This window comes from Phragmites australis, chromosome 10 (assembly GCF_958298935.1).
Source record: "Phragmites australis chromosome 10, lpPhrAust1.1, whole genome shotgun sequence".
Lineage (NCBI taxonomy): Eukaryota > Viridiplantae > Streptophyta > Magnoliopsida > Poales > Poaceae > Phragmites > Phragmites australis.
In genome coordinates, this window is record NC_084930.1 from 8806369 (window position 1) to 8825445 (window position 19077).

The 19077-nt window shown below is 41.2% G+C and overlaps 2 protein-coding genes across 20 annotated transcripts; both read left to right on the forward strand.

Moving 5' to 3' along the window:
* Positions 1–2042: 2042 nt before the first annotated feature.
* Positions 2043–4374, forward strand: LOC133883506 (uncharacterized). Its single transcript, XM_062322855.1, has 2 exons — positions 2043–2693; positions 4044–4374. The coding sequence occupies exons 1-2, from the start codon at positions 2462–2464 to the stop codon at positions 4046–4048; spliced, it is 237 nt and encodes a 78-aa protein (XP_062178839.1). The 5' UTR covers positions 2043–2461; the 3' UTR covers positions 4049–4374.
* Positions 4375–7241: 2867 nt separating this feature from the next.
* Positions 7242–16899, forward strand: LOC133883473 (uncharacterized). Of its 19 annotated transcripts, none has more exons than XR_009902893.1 (8): positions 7242–7432; positions 8332–8753; positions 8976–9245; positions 10477–13622; positions 13780–14150; positions 14225–14427; positions 14613–14713; positions 14803–16899. XR_009902893.1 is itself a non-coding variant. In XM_062322810.1 (4 exons), exons 2-4 carry the CDS (start codon positions 8355–8357, stop codon positions 10380–10382), a joined length of 678 nt encoding a protein of 225 aa, XP_062178794.1. In that variant the 5' UTR covers positions 7243–7432; positions 8332–8354; the 3' UTR covers positions 10383–10505. The 19 variants fall into 19 exon arrangements, 3 of the variants coding, with proteins under 3 accessions (XP_062178791.1, XP_062178794.1, XP_062178793.1); XR_009902898.1 differs by having other exon boundaries at positions 10477–11034; positions 11167–11222; positions 12019–13622; positions 14225–16899; XR_009902887.1 differs by having other exon boundaries at positions 14225–14713.
* The last annotated feature ends 2178 nt before the right edge of the window (positions 16900–19077 follow it).

The window sequence follows — 19077 nt, forward strand, 5'->3', positions numbered from 1 at the left end:
GCCCTTGTGGACAACGATCCAGCAGGAGCCCATCTAGAAGTGCTAGCAGAAGTCCACACGAAGCACTTTTTAGGAGCAGAAGTAGAAGCAGAAGTACTAGTCCCTCTAATGATCGAAAAAGAAGTTCCATTGAGAGATCAGGGAGGCAGTTACCACGGAGGAGTGAGAGTACAAGCCTAGAAGTATCCCCTGTGCGAAGAAATATGAGCAGAAGCCCACCTGTGAGCAAAAGAAGACACATTAGCCCAATTCGAAGTGATAGCAGGAGCCCTGTAAAGCACTCTAGGAGGAGCCGAAGCCGAAGTCCTCATGGGGTTTCTCGGAGAAGCCTAAGGAGCAGCCATGTGAGGTCATCTACAAGAAGTTCTGGCCATAGCCCTACATTGCATCATTGATCTCGTGGGAGCATCAGCAAGGGTGCTAGTCCACCTTGCAGTCGCAGGGCAAGACCACCCTCATCTGATCATGATAGAAGCCCGTCCAAGAGTGGTTCTTCTGATGGATCTCCAAAGCGTATAAGAAAGGGTCGTGGTTTTACTCGGTGTTACTCCTTTGTAAGAAGATACCGATCACCCGATCGTTTGTCTGTTAGATCACACCATTATGGTGGGAGAAACAATCACGACAGGTAATCAGTTGAATTTATGCTCTTTATTTTTTTTTTTTACGCTATTCGGGTTTCCTGTTGCAGATATGCAAGCTACAAAGCTCCCGTTACCTGAGGAAGAGCATCGAGGTAAACTAATTAAATGAGATCTGCTGTCGACGAACTATTTTAGAAGAGTTGTATTTTGTACATGAATATGAAGAACAGAAACATTATATCTTTTTAGGGAAATGAAAATTTAATTTTGTGAGCAATACAGATATGGGACTAAAGTGCATGTACCTTCTTTCTTTCACAAGCAAATTCGTGTAAATCGATTCACAATTGCATTTACTAGTTATCGTCTTTTCCTATCATTTTGTCAACTATTTGATACCACGGTATGTGTTGTGTGCGGTATGCCGATATCCACTGCTTGTGCAGGTGTAGGAGCCGTAGCTGAAGCATTTCATGCAGCCCTGCTGATTACCGCGAGAAAGCAAAGAGATTCAGTATGTACAGCAAGAGGTCGGTACCTCATCTACTATCAACCGAGAGATCAAGATCATATTGTGACAGTGAACAGTCAATCTCCAGGAACAGGTGCGCCAATTGAGGTGTGGACCGGATCACCATCACCAATACAAGGCTGCTTGTAAACTGTTTCCTCGTCTGCAATTGTGCAATTCCTTCCACCATCTAGCGGTTCTCTGAGGGAAAGAAGCTGTCAAGTTTCTGCTGGGAGGTGGCTGTTAAAAGTTGAGTGCTGTATCGATGATCGTGCTCTGAATGATGGTAGAGATACACGCCTTGAATTTAGCGGTCGGTTTCATATTACATCGTTCTGCCGAGGTTTGAACTGTGCATTCGCTTTCATCCTTACAGGGCATCATCTCGCTGTTGCTGTTATTGAATTGGATACGAATCGAGCTCGTATGAAACTCCTGCGTTCAAAATGGGGCCTACAATTGAAACTCGTACATTCCGTTCCTTGGGGTTGATGTATTTTTTTTTCTTTGTCTCGATTTTGCATGGAAGAGAAACATATGGAGCATGTAGAGGACTCGTCACGAGTCTGGAACTGTCGAAGGGAAGAGGCCATCCTCGTGCATATTTTACTCAAACAGGTACTTGTTGATCCCATGTGATATTTGTTTAGTCCAGTCAGGGTTCACAAATTTGTTAAAAACAGCTCAAAATTTACGGTTTTCAAAGAATTCAGTCCGCACTACATTCAAAATGTGACCGAATTTGATCCGGTTTAAATTTTAAAATTCAGATAAATAAAAAAATTAACAAAATTTGTCTAGTTTCTTTTGAATTATACCAAATTCATACTGATATTTATGAATTTTAGAGAATTCGCCGACCACCCCATTTTGGTGGTCAAACGGATTCGTGAACATGGTCAAGCCTTGTCTAGTCCACGCGAGTACGCAACATGCGCGATGCCCATGTTGACCTCTCGATCTACCTACCAAAATGTCGGCAGCCCGGAGGGAATGAACCGAACCAGTCCGGTGAGTCCAACTCCCGCTTCAGCAGTCAGGACGACAGGTAGTCGGCCGGCTCGCCCGCTTCCACGAATCACCCGAGCCAGCGACCAGCGCGAACCGGCCCGCTGACGCGGCACCAAGAGACCGCGTCGTCAAAGCGCGCGTGTCAAAACGGAGCGCTGCCGCGCAACGGCGCCACGCCTAACCCACCCAGCGCGGCGGCGGCGGCGGCGGCGACGGCCAACCCACCACCGTGCCGCGCCGCGTCGCGCGAGGCCGATCAGATCAGCGCGCCCACACACCCGCGGGGAGATCGCCGCCGCGGCCTCGGTCCGCGTCTCGTCTGAGGCCATCGTCTCCCCCCGGGGCGCGGGGAGGGATGCGGCGGACGTCGAGCGGGGCGCGCGTGTCGGAGGGCAGCGGCGACCACCACTACAGCTCGGAGGCGCTGCCGACGTACGACCCGGAGTCGGAGGCGGGGCGGCGGGAGGCGGCGCTGGAGCGTGCGCTGGGCCGCGCCGTGCACTGCATCCCGGTGGTGATGCTCCTCTGCGTCCTCCTCCTCTGGCTCTCCGCCTCCACCTCCTTCTTCTCCGCCCACACCCACCTCTGTAAGGATCAGACTCCCCCATTTTGTGGCCGTGTAGACTATGACTTCAGGCTTTCAGCCCTGGCCCTGGAGGTCTCTTTCTTTCCGATTTCCAGCCGAGCCTCACCACAAGATGGTAAATTTGCGATTGCTTATGATAGCGCGTGATCGGAATGCCCATATTTCCGTTGCAGACGTGAAATCATCAATATGAACTGCACACGTGTTGGGTATTTTTCTGAAATTAAATCGTTTGGCACCGCAAAATCTAGTTTCGATTGTGTTGTGTCCCAGCATCGAGTAGGACTCGAGAGATAAATTTCAGCTGGAGGGCGATGAGCCAAACGTCTCAGTTTGACACCCGTAATATTATTATGCAAATTAAGTAGAAGTGAATACGATAGGAAATCATCTCAGGTTAGATTGGAGAACTAAAACACATGTGTAATGTGCTCTCTAACTCTCTTAGCCAGTTTCAGACTTTCAGTCTTCCAAGTTATGCAAAATGTAATGCTATGAGAAATGCTACCCACTTCAGCATTCTTGGATTGCATCGATGCCAAGATATAGAGAGTTTTTTCACCACCGATTAGTCTTAACTTTCGACAACCCGGGAGCTCTACTGGTTCCCATCTGAGCGTGGTCACGGGCTGGCAATATTGTCTAGGATGGCACGCTATCTAGTTACAATTTACAGTGTTTCTTTTGTGTGTTTTTTTAAATGGTTGCGATGAAAAATGACAAGGCATAACCTTAGCTATTAGTTGCCACCAAGAAGGGAAGTATCAGGCACCACCACTAGCGTTGCAACATGGACTGGCCTATGCTAGACGGGCATCTTCAGGCTAGTGGACATTCATCCTTGTTAAATGCAAGCCATTGTGCTATTTCTGGAAGCCAGCCTCCAATGTTTGTTCCTATATCTTTGCGATTGCTGATTGGTATATCCTTCTGTCATGATTTGTATAATTTTTTCTGTGCTCCCTGTTTGCTGCTTGCTCCATAGCTGAACAGAACATGCTCCTTTTTAGTTGTAGTTCACTACAACTGGGGATGTAACACACATGTTCTTGCAACAGTAAAAAAAAATCACGTTATGGTTGTTCCCTTCAGGACTCGTGAGCCAATTGTTAGAAAAATCATAACTTTGATTTTATTGTTCTTTGAAATGCACATCAGTTAATCTGGCAATGCACCATGTGCCTCTGTCCATACCCCCAAACTTCCCTGGGCAGCTTTGGTTTTTCAATATCTGTAATGCATTTGATGCTTACTCGCCACCAGAAATGGAATTTTGAATTAAAAAAATCGTTTTACTTGTTTTGCCTTCTAAAAGGCTTTCTCATGTCAATGATTTTGCTTCTGTTTACAGATTGAGATTCAGTTGGCATCTTAAATGGACCTGACAGCTGTAATCTGGTTCCTCTAATACAAGTGAAGTAGAGTTCTGTGTTCCAAAAAGAAAAAGGAAAAAAAAAAAACAAGTAGATCAGTCATGATCAGGTATACGCTGATATGTTAAGATGGAGATTGGAAGGATTAACACAGAAACAAGCTCATATGCGAGCAATTTTTGGATACATTCATTTAAGTCCATATTTGAATTGAGATGATTTGACTCTGTTGCAAATTGTATACAAATGGAGTATGTAATTCTTTCCCAACACTATGCATATAATACATGTTCTAATATTCTTTTTATACTTGTTCTGGTGTCTTCGCACATTCTAATATTCTATACATGTAACGTGTGATTGGTAGCACAACCAAATTGCCGTTGCTTGTTTTTGCCTCAAAAGAAGCATCTCTGTCTAGTAAGTAGTTCACATCCAGCTAGCTCTGTTATGCATATGAACAAGATATTCTATTTCTTTCATTAGTGCTTGTACAAATGTGGAACTAAATTTCATCTAGCCATGATATAAAGGAACTGGCGAGGATTCCTGTACTCCGAAGTCCAAACTCCAAACCATAGCATTGTATGTTTTTACTCCTGTATGATTTTACTTGTCATCGTAGCTTAATGTATACATGATACTTAAGTTTTTTACAAAATTCTATATGCATTCCTCTAACACCGCTACCAATAAACAATTTAATTTGGTGGGAAATACTACTTCGAAAATGTAAAACGGCATATGTTTGCGAAGCGAAACGAACAAATTAAAACGTCATCTATTTTTAACCAAAACTAAACTTCTAAATCGATGTCCGTTTTGAACAAGAGGTTTGCAGCTGTTTGGGTGATGCTCTCATGGCGGTCCTTTGGACACGAGCACGTTACATCATCAAATTCTTGTGGATGGTACAGCAACTAAAATAGATCAGCGACCAAACACAAACAGTCAGTATTGACGATTGCAAATGAGCCTGAGCCGTATAAACCGATGCTTTGGGGTACACGAAATCATCATAAAAGGGGATCTATAACCCTTTCGCAAGATCACATCTCAAATTCTCGACAGAACGAAGCTTTGTATATCCATCCGATGGGATAAGCTTTTGGTTTGTTCCATGCGTGAACACCTGAACACGTGAACACGAAGATTTCCAAAACCGAGACGCATGCAATCCTGCAAAAATTTCCGTACTTCGTTTTCAGTCCTACATATTCGAGATGTCTCCTTCCAAAATTGGCCTCTCTTAACGCAACCGGTTCCTAACATCACGGGTGATGTCATCACTAACATGTGAGTCGACTCTTAATAAGCCTCACGTATCAGCGAAGACATCACCGATAATCTTATGTTAGAAGATCTCTCCACTGTCTTGACACCGGTCTTCAAGAAAGATGTAATGATATGGCCAATGGGAGTCATTCGTTGCCCCCAACCAAACCAGAACCTGAAAGCTACTGGTACCACAAAATTTTGATTAAATAACTAATTAACTAAATAATCTGTAAAAAGGTTATCTTTGTGTTGTGTGTTATTTTTTACATTATTTTTGTTGGGTCAAACCGACAGTAGCTAATATCAGAGATAAAAAAAATTGGACAGCAGGTAGTACTAAACGTGACGGCCAAGCCATTAATGCCGCTCACCAAATGATAAATAGTAGGATGACTTAGGGCATGTACTAGACCATGATGGCCATGGAAATTGGAAAAAAAACTTAATATTACATGTAAACCGTCAAGCTACTCTCTCGGGTCAAAAATAAATGTCTTCTTGACTGGCAGTATTACAATTTATTAATATAATAGTGATGTAGATTTGAATGAAAAACATTATCACAATATTACAATTTTATTAGGTTTCGAAAGTAGGTCACCATAAAAATTGGAGGTGATTTAAAGGTCATATAAATATCCAAAATAACACTTATTTATGGCCATGGAGAGGAAGAAACTATGCCAACAAGAATTTTGGCCCATGTATAATATGTGGGTTTTACAAAAGAACAGTTCATTTGTGGTAGAAATCATAGAAAAATAAAGACTTATACTGAAATACTTTTTTAACCAAGGTCCTTATTGGAGCCTTTCATTATAAAGTTTTACAAAAGTGTTCGCACCCTTTAATCTCCGCTCTTCAAAAACTAAAGTGACACCCAAGTGCATGCACACCAGTTTCGAAGTGTAAATAATCAATATGTTTTTGGACCTATCCAACGAAGTTTATCGTAAAGCTCCGAGGGAGTGGCTATAACTTCTATGATTTAGTTTGACAATGAACACATTCAAAAAAGAACACATTTTTAAATATTAAGTAGGTTTATTGTTTACATTCACACTTTTCTAATGAGTCGTGCTATGAGTTCACCAAATACACAAGAAAAAAAGCCCACCTTTTTTTTTTCATACGCTCATTTTGAAAAAGTAAACTAAACATTTCAAAAGAGCCCAATGGGGAAAATATAACACTGTCACTAATAAAAGGATAGCAACTTCACCGTTGAACATTAACCACAAAAAAACCACCGCTGGAAATTCTCTAGATTTTTTTTTTTTGAAATAACTCACTTTTCAATTACCTTATGGGATTATTACAACAATTTTTTTTATGGAAGATATGCATATGTGCGCAATTATTATTCTTACTGATACAAATAGAGCGCCGTTGAACTTGACTTGATATTTCCCCTCTAAATTGGAAAATACTCCGCAAACGACAAATCTGACACATAGTCGCTAATCGATGAGTAGTCCAACCGGTCTAACACATGTATTCGTGTCCAAAATGTCAAGAATATTGGAATCGGAGGAAATATCTAGTAGTTAACCTCTATATCACGTGATAAGGATATATTGAGGATTTTACCTGACTTCTTGCATTCTGCTGATCCATAAAAATGGATAACTAGCTGGTGTCTCGAAAAAAAAGGGAAATAATTTAAACCGGCAACCCATTGACAACGGGATGACCACCAGGAAACCCATCCGGTGGGCACCATCAGATACGGATCAGACGGCCCATGAGCGACGCGCTGGCGGTGGCCTAAACGAGCATCCGGGCCGTTTCGATCCAACGGCTGTGATGCGACTGACACTCGTCGCCTCGTACTCGGGAGTGCAACCACGCAACGCAACCCATCCCATCCTCTGTATATAACTGCCGCAGCCGCACCTCCGAATTATTAATTAAAAAATCATTTCAACCAAAATTTCTATTCCTCCTCCCGAATTCGCCCTAATTTCTTCGTCCAATCTCCGTCGCGTGGGGATCGAGGAGGACTACGCCGCGTGGAGATCGAGGACGCCGAGGAACTTTTTTCCTCTCGTTTCTCGCCGATTCTCTCCGCCGTTGCCGGGATCGCAAGGTTCGTGCTCGTTTCGATTCTTCGCGATTTTTTTTGGGGGGGGGGGGGGGGTGTGATGATGTTTTTGACTTGTTTTGTGCGGGAGTTGGTGCCCAAGGGGACGGTAGAGCGATGGGCGATTTTGATGGCGAATAGCGTTGATGATTACTCGGACCAAATGATCTTGCTTGGTTGGTACTCGATGTGTTTGATCGCAGATCGTTCTGCGATTTTGGTATGCGGAGTTTGATGGTTTTTTTTTCTTTCAATATGTTCTTGTTCTGTTTGGCGTTTCTTTGGAATCGCGTGGGCGGAGTTCGTAATCTGCGTTGGATTGTTGCTCTTGGCATTTGGAAACTGGAGCTGAATTTTCTTGGAGCCTCCTGGGTTGTTCGCGAGTCCCAGTTTATGCTGTTTGATTGAAGAGTGTTTTTCTCGTGTTGTTTCTTCTTTTATTCGATTGATCGGTGTCTAGTTGTTAGGCTTTTGGTACCATCTGGCACAAATTGCTCGTTTAGATATGCTAGTTCATTTTTGTTCGGAAAGCCCCAAGTGATTCGCTACAAATTTGTTCTTCTGTACTTGTAACAGATCGATTCGCCGATATGCCTTGGCTATAATGGTTAATTCACTTGATTGCTCGAATTCCTAATCAATGAAATTAATTTGTAGCAGCCAACAAGGCGTATTACTCACCAGTACCTTCTCGTAGTGTATCTGTTAGATTTTTTTTTCCCTTTCAATCTGTTGTGACTTTTTCAATGTTTCAGTTAAGGATGCGATTTATTTCCCTATAATCCACATAGGCTCTTGTAGAAGTTGAAATTTCTTGATTTTGGCTCCTGTTACTCTAATATGTTATTTGTATAGGATTCCTGTTGATCTAATGTGTTCAATTATTGGTTTCTTGTCCCTAACAGAGTTCTGGAAGCAAAACGACCCGATGAGATTCTTCAAGGGGAGCAAGGTGGAAGTATTGCAGGAGGCGGAGGTGCCCCTTGGTTCTTGGAGGCCTGCTGAGATCGTCTCCGGCAATGGACACAGCTACCTTGTGAGATATCATCAAAGTCCGGTTGACTCTACTGTTGCTGTTGAACGGGTGCCAAGAAGGTTGATGAGACCTTGCCCCCCTCCTTCGGATGATCTAGTATGCTGGGCTGTGGGTAGTATCCTTGAGGCCTTTGACAGCTACTCGTGGAAGGTTGCTGAGGTGGTGAGAGTGCTTGGCAAGAATCACTATCTCGTCAGGCTCCTCGGGTCCTCACTGGAGTTGAAGGCGCATGCATTGGATCTTCGATTGAGGAAGCTTTGGCAAGATGACAAATGGATCGTGACTCAGAAGGTAATGTTTCATTCCTTCAAATTCTCTATATCTATATTTATTTATTTTTAAGGTGATCAAAATAAGTAGTTAGATCACACAATTCACATACTCTTACTGTTGTATGTTCAGTAAATATATTGCTGAAACTTTGAGGTTCTTTGATGTTTACCAATGAGCAGACATTTTATTTCAAAAGCTAATGGGAACACCCTAATGAGTTCTCGTTTTAATCATTTTCAGTATCCTGCAAGATGCTCAGATGGTTCATTCAGAGGTCGACCAAAAGATGGAAGTTTCGGTTACAACTTGGGCAAGAACCAGCAATTGCATTGTGCAATGGACCAGAATGCTTTTGAGGGTGATATGTCTAGAGGCATGAAGAGAAAATTGTCTGCTCTGTCAACACATCCTCCTCAGTGCAGTGAAATCACTAAGAGATTGCAGACTCCACATAGAGATGGAAGACACTCAAAGCTGGTTGATAGAGGTTCTCTCCGTTTGTCTGAAAAGGTAGATGCTGTTGATTCCCCATGCTTTATGCTGGGTGAAAAATACATGCATGCTTCCTTAAATATGAGAAAAAATGGCAATCTTAAAACCAACTTGTCTGGGGTAAATGCCTATGCTAGTTATGAATGGGGTACTAGAACAAGTGCAGATCATAGTGACGCTGAGAGTATCTCATCTTCTGTTGGTAGTTCTAGTCCTAACAGTAGCCCCCATAGATCACAGTACTATAATTTGGCCTACCAAAGTGGAGATTTTTGTAGTAGAATTGATGATGCTGAAGCTTCTATATCCGAAAGAGAAACACCAGAACATGATAATGATGGATCAAGGGAAGAAACCCATTTGCTGGAGTTGCATGCTTACCGTGCAACGATGTTGGCCTTATATACTTGTGGGTCAATTAGCTGGGAGCAAGAGGCCTTGTTGACTAACCTAAGGCTTACATTGAACATCTCAACTGATGAACATCTAGCTGAATTGAGGAATTTGGTTTCCCAAGCTGTTACTTCCAGATAGCTATTGTAGTTACTTTCTCAGTGACATTTGTCATTATCTTGTTTTTGTCTTGAAATCATTGTAAGTTGGGAAATCTCATTAATGATTTGAGGTGTTGGAGTACTTCATGTGTAGTATTAATTGTGAAAAGAGTTACTTAGTGGGGAATTTTTGTACTACAGACATGCCAAGATCTCTGAAATTTTGCAACCGTCTCCAACTATTTATGTTCTTCACACTGAAGTACCTTTGTGTTTTTAGCTCTGCATTAGCTTATATTGATGCTTAAGACTGTACTGCTGTGCGGATAGTCCTTGGCTGTGGTTATCATGATTGATGCTGAACAGTACAGTATTGTGATCCAACTATTTGCAAGCAGCTACCATTAAATCAAGATATAGTATGAATGAAGCTCCATTCAGGAGTTCTCTAAATGATAGTCCTCATTGTCAATTATTTTACTTGTGCTACTTGACTCAATTGCTGTGTTATCATGGCTCCTTGTTAGAGGTCACTAATTTTTTTTCACTATGATTAGTGAGATTATCCGTATTTTTTAATCTCTTCTCTTGAAATTTGTTTACTAGTTAGCTGACTCACTCATAATGCGCATTTGCTCTTTTTTAATAGCAGCTGTTGTGAGTGGGCGATTACCACTTTAAGATTGTCCTTGACAAAGTTTGCAACTGCAAATGATTGAGAAAGGGAAATCTGATACTTCTCATGAACTTTCCAGGGCCGAGGTTGGAGGCTTGTAAAGCATCCTTCCGTAGGTTCATGTAGATGGAGGAGTCTGCCACATGGTTTGCAATGTGATAAATGTGGCAACATTTCCATCGAACTTCCATTGGTACCTTATTTGTTTTAATTATTCCTTTTGCTTTTAGGATTCTATTGTGCCTTGCTTTTTACAAGTAAGTTGCCAAGATAACTCTTCCAACATTTATGGCCATAGTTTCCGTGTGAGCTTTCATACCTTACCCTCACAAACAATAGAACAAAGACCTCAGGGCATTCACTTTGATTACTCACAAAATCTAAGGAAGATCAAGTTTATTAACACAAACAGGCTGCCTGTGTGCCTACTAGTATTTACATATCTCAAAATTTAGCCAAAGATTTATTGTGATCTTTTTGTTCAATATATAATTAAGGTGAAGCAGGGTCAGGAATGTGGTTTCAGATTAATGCTGGATAAAAAGCTCGATAAGTTTTGATTGGGTTATGGTCCAAAGAGAGAAAATGATCCGTCTGTTTCATGACTTCTGATAGACCAGGCCTGTTCCCCTCGTTGGTAAGTGCTGTGCACTGGAACTCTTGGTTATGGACCCTTTTTCAAGAAGGAAGACTTGAGTGATGATATCAATGAGGTAAACTACTTAAAATTAATTTTGATAACTGATACATTTCTTTTCTTATAATGAAGGAACCGTCAGGAGTTGCTATTGAATGTTACATATTATGGTAAACAGTGCTCAAAATGTAAGTAAGTTTTAAGCCACAGAGAGATATATTGAAGTTGTAAAGATAATTTCAGTTCTAAATAGACTGTCTTATGCACCCAATTGCTATGGCACCCTACCCTTTGGTAACAAAAAGAAGAGTTGCTTAGGTCAGCAATTATATGTCACTTACAAAGAGTGTAGAGATTTAGTTTGTTGAAGTTAATAAGTCTTGTTTCAATATAAGATATGTGACAGTATGCAGATTGTTTAAGTTAAGAAGTCATATATAGAAAACGGAAATATCCGCAGAAGGGACTGGAACCAATTATCTCAACTACCACAGATTTGTGCTCTACGAGTAGGGCCATATGATTGTACCCACAAGAAATCTGACATCAAGATATATGAAGACTGTTCACTGAATCCATGCACACTATGCTTATCATGGCATGCTTGGTTATTGAAGTATTGAGGACTGAACTGACTCATTTAAATTTATTTGAAGATCTTAACAGTAACCACATTCACAATATTTTGCATTCTATGATATGCTTGTTCTGTGATAGTTCATGGTTGATCGTCCTTGCATAGTTGGTTCAAATGTTCTGTGATAGTTCATGGTTGATCGCCCTTGCATAGTTGGTTCAAATGTTGTTCCAAATACAAGTTTCATGTAGAACACTAGGAGGTTTGTATACTGTTTACTGCCTAAATTTCTTTGTACACATGCACTAGCACTAGTGGAGTATTAGACTGCATGATGAATGCTTTTACAGTGAATAACTCAATACATGTAGAAGTGATAATTGTTGCAAATTTTCTTGATGTGCTAGATCATTGCTTCCATGTCTCCTAAGAGTTCATTTGTCTGTTCACAAGAGTTTATCCCATCCCATGGTGATGCAAAGTGCAATCCTGAACCATTTTCTGCTTTAACGAGCTTTCAGTGTGCAATCAGCTCGAGTTCACCTCTGCTCACAGATAAGTTGTCAGCTGTCTGTAAAGGGGAAATATCAGGTAAAGATGTCATTTAGGTGAAAAGGTGTGAAATTCAAATGTGGAAGTTTCCAAAAGTTCTCATGGAATACCAGATATAGTACATGCCCTCCCCTATCTTTTTTTTTAGAAACTTTGACCATTTCATTTTCATGGAATTCTCATCAGAATTGCAATTTCTCACGGTCTCATCTGATATTCTGCCATCTGTAGAAGTAGTGAAAATTTCTGAAAATTTACTAGATCTGTGACTTTGCAATGGCAAAGCAACTGCTGTATTATTGATGGTCTTTATATGTACTATATTCATCATTTGATTACCTTAGTTCTTTCAAGAGCTCATATGAATGTGCTTCTTAGTTCAGGACTTGCAAGTGACTTTTAAGTAGATAATAATGTTGGGGTTACTAAGCTCTTTCCTTGCATTTGTAGCAGTAAGATTGACAGGAATGTTTGTACAGAACTTTTTCAATTGCCTCATCCATGTAGCATACCTTTCGTCTGTTCTAGTGTTTAGTTTTGAGTTACAATTAGATATTCTAGCAGGTGTTATGTATGAAAGATGTGTCAGTCATGGTAGGGCCCTAGACTACAAGTACTATCAAAATCTTCTAATGCTACTAAGTAAACATTCTTTGCTCTTTTTATAATTTCAGTGCAATCATTCCAAAACATTATCTTAGTGGCAATGGAGTGATCTAGCATTCTAAGTAAGATATTTGTAATGAAAATTACAATTTGTTCCATAACATTATGTATGTGGTTGGATAGTTCTTTTTGTCAATCTTTAGTTTTGTATTCGTGGCCTTGTGCAGCTACTATACTTGGTATAGGTCCAGCTGCTTTGAATATACTTAGAACTAGAGTGATAGTTCTGCGTTGACAACCACCTTTTTCAGAAGGAACATGGGTATATGTATAGCTGCTGCTTTCTGATGAGCAAGCCAGAAGCTTATGTTAAAGTGAAGTACAAGCAAATAATTTATACATGGTGTAGGAAGATGTACTCTACCTTGTCCCATTACTTTCCATTGAGGTGATGTTGTTCTTGCGTGTTTTGGAAATTCTGCTGATGTTGATCCAATTATTTTACAGTTAAAGTGATGTTGAGGCTTGGAGCTGGACAGCTGGAAACTTGTTTAGAATTAGATCCAAGACTAGTTCAGGCCAGGGCCAGCTATTTGTTGGTAGTCTATCGTTTCAGTGCTCATCAGCAGCTGTTGTTATTCCATCTTTTTTTTTTCCTTGCATGACAAACAGAGCTATTGTGATGTTGTACAATAGCAGCAACACCATTACTGTCAGACTAAGTGTAAAAATGAAATGGGCCACCTCTCTAGTGCTTCCTCGTTTCTGGATGATAACGGATTTTTGAGAGAGATCTTGATAATAGTGACCGAGTATATCTGCACAGTGAATAAATCTGGAAACTGCTCAACTCGTAAGTAGCGTTTCACTGCACCATCATCCATCGTTTGTCAACATTAGCCTTGTAAAATCATTCAACTAGTTGTGCCCGATCTGGAGAACCTGCTCTTTTTTTCAAGTGATGCTTTCTGTTTGATGCCATGTTATGATGTTTCTACTTTGGATGATAGGTAATCCATAGCAGTATAGCGTCGCAGAGCATCAAGAATCAGATATGGACATGGCAGTTTCCATGGAAGGCAACCCGGAGTGTCCACTTTTGCAAGGCAAATAAATGATCCAACTGGAAGACCTGTTCCGGGAAGGCTCTGCGCTCTGCAGCCTGCATGTGGGATCAGTTATAGGCCGTGCTTCTCTTATCTGACATGTACATCTCATTGTCCAGCAGATTCAGAGAAGCTGGACCCGAGCAGCCGCGGGATCAGGCGACAGCGGCGCGACCGGCACGGGGACCAGGCGGCTGCTGCTCCGGTCCCGGTGGTGTCCATCTGCCCTCTGCCGCCGCCGCTGCCGACAACGACGTCGTCAGCCACAATGATCGGTATGTTGCTGCTGCGATGTTGCTACCACCCTAACGAACCTCGCAGTGCTGAGCGTTGCGTGCCGCATTTGCAGTGCGTTATGGGTCTAAGATGGCTGCTGATGCTCTGGGGCACCGAGCAAAAGCATAGTGAAGTCTTTGACCATTGATATGAGCCGTGGCAGCGGCAATATCCTTCTGCTACTCTGCACATGCACTGGGCATTCCACCAGTACAGAGCGCATGCCTTTTGCAAGGAGCACTTCCACATATGCTAAGAGTCTCATCTCACCAAACAGTAAGTTCCATGCACCAATGATTTATCCTAGAGATCTCCTTCATTGAGACTCGTGCACCACCGACCAGTTCATGCGAAACCGCTCAAGGAAAGGCGAGCAAACTACTCTTACTTGAACCCGTTACAGTCAACCTCTGGCGCGCGTCTACACCGAGTCACCGACTAGTTCTCAGTCCTACATGCAGTTCTCAGACGTCACGGCATTTGGGTGCTGCTTGCTTCAGCCGCCAGAGCAGAAGCAGCCAACCGCATTCATGAGGATGCATGAACACTGATCAGTGGCGAGGTACGTGCATGACAACAAACAAACCTACTTCTCTCTCTGATTTGTTGTGGACCTGTCGTGTGTAGCTTTCGTCTCTACATCCATGATAGGTTCCACTCACCTGCCCATTTGGAGCAACTGAGATGTTTCTGAGTCCGTCCCTATCGTGCCATGTGACAGGCATGTGATGATCGATGATAGGTTGGTACGTAGATAGAGCTCAAGAAGCCGCGCGTTATGAATAGGGTAAGTAGGTAAGAGCTCAAGAAACAGCAGTACGTTGTGATTAGGCACTTGACTGGAGTGAAGCATCGCGTAAGCCGTGCACTTGGCACCTAAATGATCGTTAGAGAATCCGATTAGCTGATGACTTTCAGAGTGTCGATTACGACACTTGGGTATACAGTGCACTAGAGCTGGTACTCTTGTTGTTGATATTGGGAAAGTCAATCCTGACTTGCTTTCAAGTACCAGTAAAATTTCTTTGGCGGCTGCATGGAGGTTTCGAGTGGTTGTGAGGTCCCTCTCCCAGAATGAGTGATCTGATGCTGACAGATAATGGAGCAGTGCCTTTTTGGCAAGGAAACGATGATGGGACTGGGTTTCAGTTAAGGTCATCAGTTCATGTGTCAGCAATGTGTTAGCTAGCTAGCTGGTAAATATATCATATATGACGGCAATACAAGTCCGTACCAGTACTCTACTACCCCGCTGTGACAAAATATTTCGATGCCAATTTACCGAAGGAAGCAGGTAATCAAAGATTAGATACCTCTCTATGTTCTGGTGCTACCATTCAGTGATGCCCTCAACTCGTGCATAGCAAATTGTGTTTAGCTCAGAGTATAATATGGCCTGCCAAATTAATTTCTTGTCAACGCACCATATGATCTTTTATGAAAGTTTAGCAAGAATCAAGGGCAACCCAAAGTACTTGATAAGCATGCCTACCATAGAGCTACGCAAGCACTAGTAAACAAATCAACTAAACTTTTTTTTATTTTTTGCAAGATACAAATCAGCTAAACTATGAGTCCTCATGTAACTAGTTAAGTTGTGCATGCGGCCTATTACTTGATTTGTAATACAGCAAGCACTGCCATGCATGGTGAATTGGTTATTTTGATATTGCAATTTAGCGAATAACTTAAGCTAAGGTCAACCCCATTTCTGTCTTTAACCCATGCCAGCTCTATCCAGCCCTTTAGTAGTTAGTGTAACTAATTTCTACAACTTTCTTTTTTCGTTGTCACGTGCTGATCATGCCTTAAGAACACGCAAAAGAAATATCTGCCCTTTGGATCTAGGACCGGGTAACGTGTTAATTTGTCAGTATTTTGTTGTGAGGGAATCGTTAGTAAGTACCAACTTGCCCTTATTTTGTTGTGTTCTATGTAATTAAGAAGCATATGAATTATGAACCATTGATGGTGTTGGAGGTTATGAACTGGCACTGATAGTCGGTCGTGGATTATATGTTCTGTGTCAGTGCATGCCTCTCCTGGCAACAATTTTAGCATTGTTCCTTCCCCATGGATAATTGAAGTCACATCTGCTTCTTTGACTGTATATAATGTACTCCCGTTGTTTAGAAATAGTAGACGTATTTTTTTGACTTGGTCTTCGAAGTTGAATTTTCACTAAGTTTTTCTTATAAAATATATCATCTATAGTTACAAAACTTATATAGTGTAAAATCATTTTGAATTGTAAATCTAGTTGTATAATTTTTATATACTAGACATTCTTATAATTTGATTAAATGTTAATCAAAGTATATAAAGTTTGATTTTTTTCAAAAAAAATATGCCTACTATTTCTGAGTGGAGGAAGTAATTCAGAAGTCAGAACTGATGTGCAAGGTGACCAACTCCTTAACCGCACATAATGATATGCCACGTCTCGCAAATTTCACGACAGCATCGTGCGACTGCTAGATGATCAAGCGGCAGAAGGGCATGGGGAGGAACACTGCTTGAGAGTTGAGAAGCAGTTGTTTGGTGCAAGTTTGTCTCATCTTTAAACATAGCATAATTCAATCCACGGCGGTATGCAAATTATTGTGCAATAACTGGAGGGCCGGGATTGGTTTGTCATTCAGTCTTGTTTTCAGAGTTCTGCATTAGTTGGTTTTTGTCATGAAAGATGTAAGTCATTCTGAGTATTGCTTTCTTTATTTATGAGAGTCAGGCATATCCTGTTGTTCAGCTTTGTGTATGTGCCATGTTTCAATGCAAACCTGGATTTCAGGATTGGAACCGCGACTAGCGAACTAGAACGGAATCATGCGACGTTCGCATCAATCACATTCTATCTTAAAGTTGTTGAACTCTCAAAGGACCGTGAGACGTGTCCTTGGCACAATTGTAGGGTGGTGATCGTAGGCATTGCTTGAGACATCAGAATCAAAAAGAACACAAACACATGATGGACAATTGCTGGCACCTGTTTGTAAGGCACCAAAAGGGGCCTCTTGCTTCATTCCTACCTGCCATCTCTTCCTTGACTGAAGGGCTAATTTTGGTTTTTGGATGACCAAGTTCAGCTGCTTTGCTTCTTCTACACTGCTACTTCCATCTCTGTCAAAGGCAAACATGTCATGTTTTAGTCCTAAGTTGGTTGTCCCTAGAAAACAAGGAATAAGCTAGCTACCATCCTAGGAATTGAACAGAACCCTTAGCTTTCAGATCATTGTCCAAGACAAATAAAACCTCATGCACCTAAAATTTTCTGATCTACGTCCACATTGGACTTGATAATGCATTTCAGAATTGAGTCACATGGGCTCCCTCTATTTTATGCATAGGAAGAACTACATTCAGGTAGCAACAAGAATATATCATATTTCTACTGTACCACATGCCTCTCCAGGGGACCAGAATTTAAGTACGCATGCCAAGAAAACAGTGCCCATCTCGTACATGTATAGCACTTCTTTGAGACCTCACTAAAACCCAGTGATAGAATAATTGGATAACCTCAAGAGCAGGTCCCTGCATGTTACAACTGAATGCATGTATGGACAATGATATAGGAGCTTAATAAACACTATATGAAAAACAAATAAAGAAGACACAAAATTAGAACATTTAATGATAGATTTTTCTACGATCTGTCACTTATGTAGCCTCGGATTGAAATTGGATCATGATCCGTCACTGATTACAGGTCATTAGTGATGTATTATAAAGTTAATCATCACTGATGACATTAGTGATGTGTCTCCCTGAGCCAGTTATCAGTGACTGGTCATGTTACAATCCGTCACTTATAACCTGGTATTAGTGACGGATCTCTCTAGGCTAGTCATAAGTGACATGTACTGTTATGACCCATCACTAATGACTCAGCTCTGTTATTAGAGCTGACCAGCTACTGCGCGTCCAGTAGTTACAAAGCGCGACCTTGACGCCAACTTCTGATAATTTTCTTCGGTCCTACTAGAGACTCTTTAATATCTTATTGATTTGAAGTTTGAATTATTACTAGATCTTTGAAGGTTTGCATCCCCCTTTCTCCTTCTCTAACCCATATTTGGTAGATTTTTTATGTTTTGAGTTGTAATCAATTATTTTTCATCTTTATCCAAAAATCTTAGTACAAGTGAGTTACATTTATGTTAGATTTGATACTAGTCTTGCCCGATCTACCGTGAAACGTCACATATCTAGTGTAATTGTATGGAATTTTTAATCGCATGCTTAATCATATAATTAAGGTAATTGTTAATGAAGAATGAATGTTTTTACATTATAGATGATGGACAAAAGTTAGATGTACCTTGAGACCCGAACTTGCCCGGAGTACTTAAGCATGGTGAAGTATTTCATGAGTGTTGCGTTGATAGATATGAAAGATCAGGGTAAAATGATAATGTATTGTCCATGTCGTGATTGCAGAAATGATAAGTTCCCGAAACTACACAATGACCATGCACACTTGGTCATGTATGAATTTAAAGAGAATTATGCATGTTGAAACAAACATAACGAGAAAGACCTTAACGAAGGAGAGATAGATTGGAATCTCCATACTGGCAATGTTCTAAGGTGCTACTTTATCCCAACTGTAAGAAGAAGAACACACAACTATTTGAGGACCTAAAGCTTCTACGACTAAAGGTAACCTATGGTTGGACTGATAAAAGTTTCGAAGTATTGATGGATCTGCTAAGGGACATGCTACTAGAGGGAAACTTGGTGCCCGAGGATGTCTACGACGCGAAGAAGATAATTTATCCTTTAGGACTGAAAATAGAAAAAATATATGCATGTAAGCAAGATTGTATTTTGTTTCGTAGAGAGTATGCAGAGCTGAATTAATGTCTTGTTTGTGAAACTCATCGATATAAACATAGGAATGACAATGGTGACATGGATGAAGGC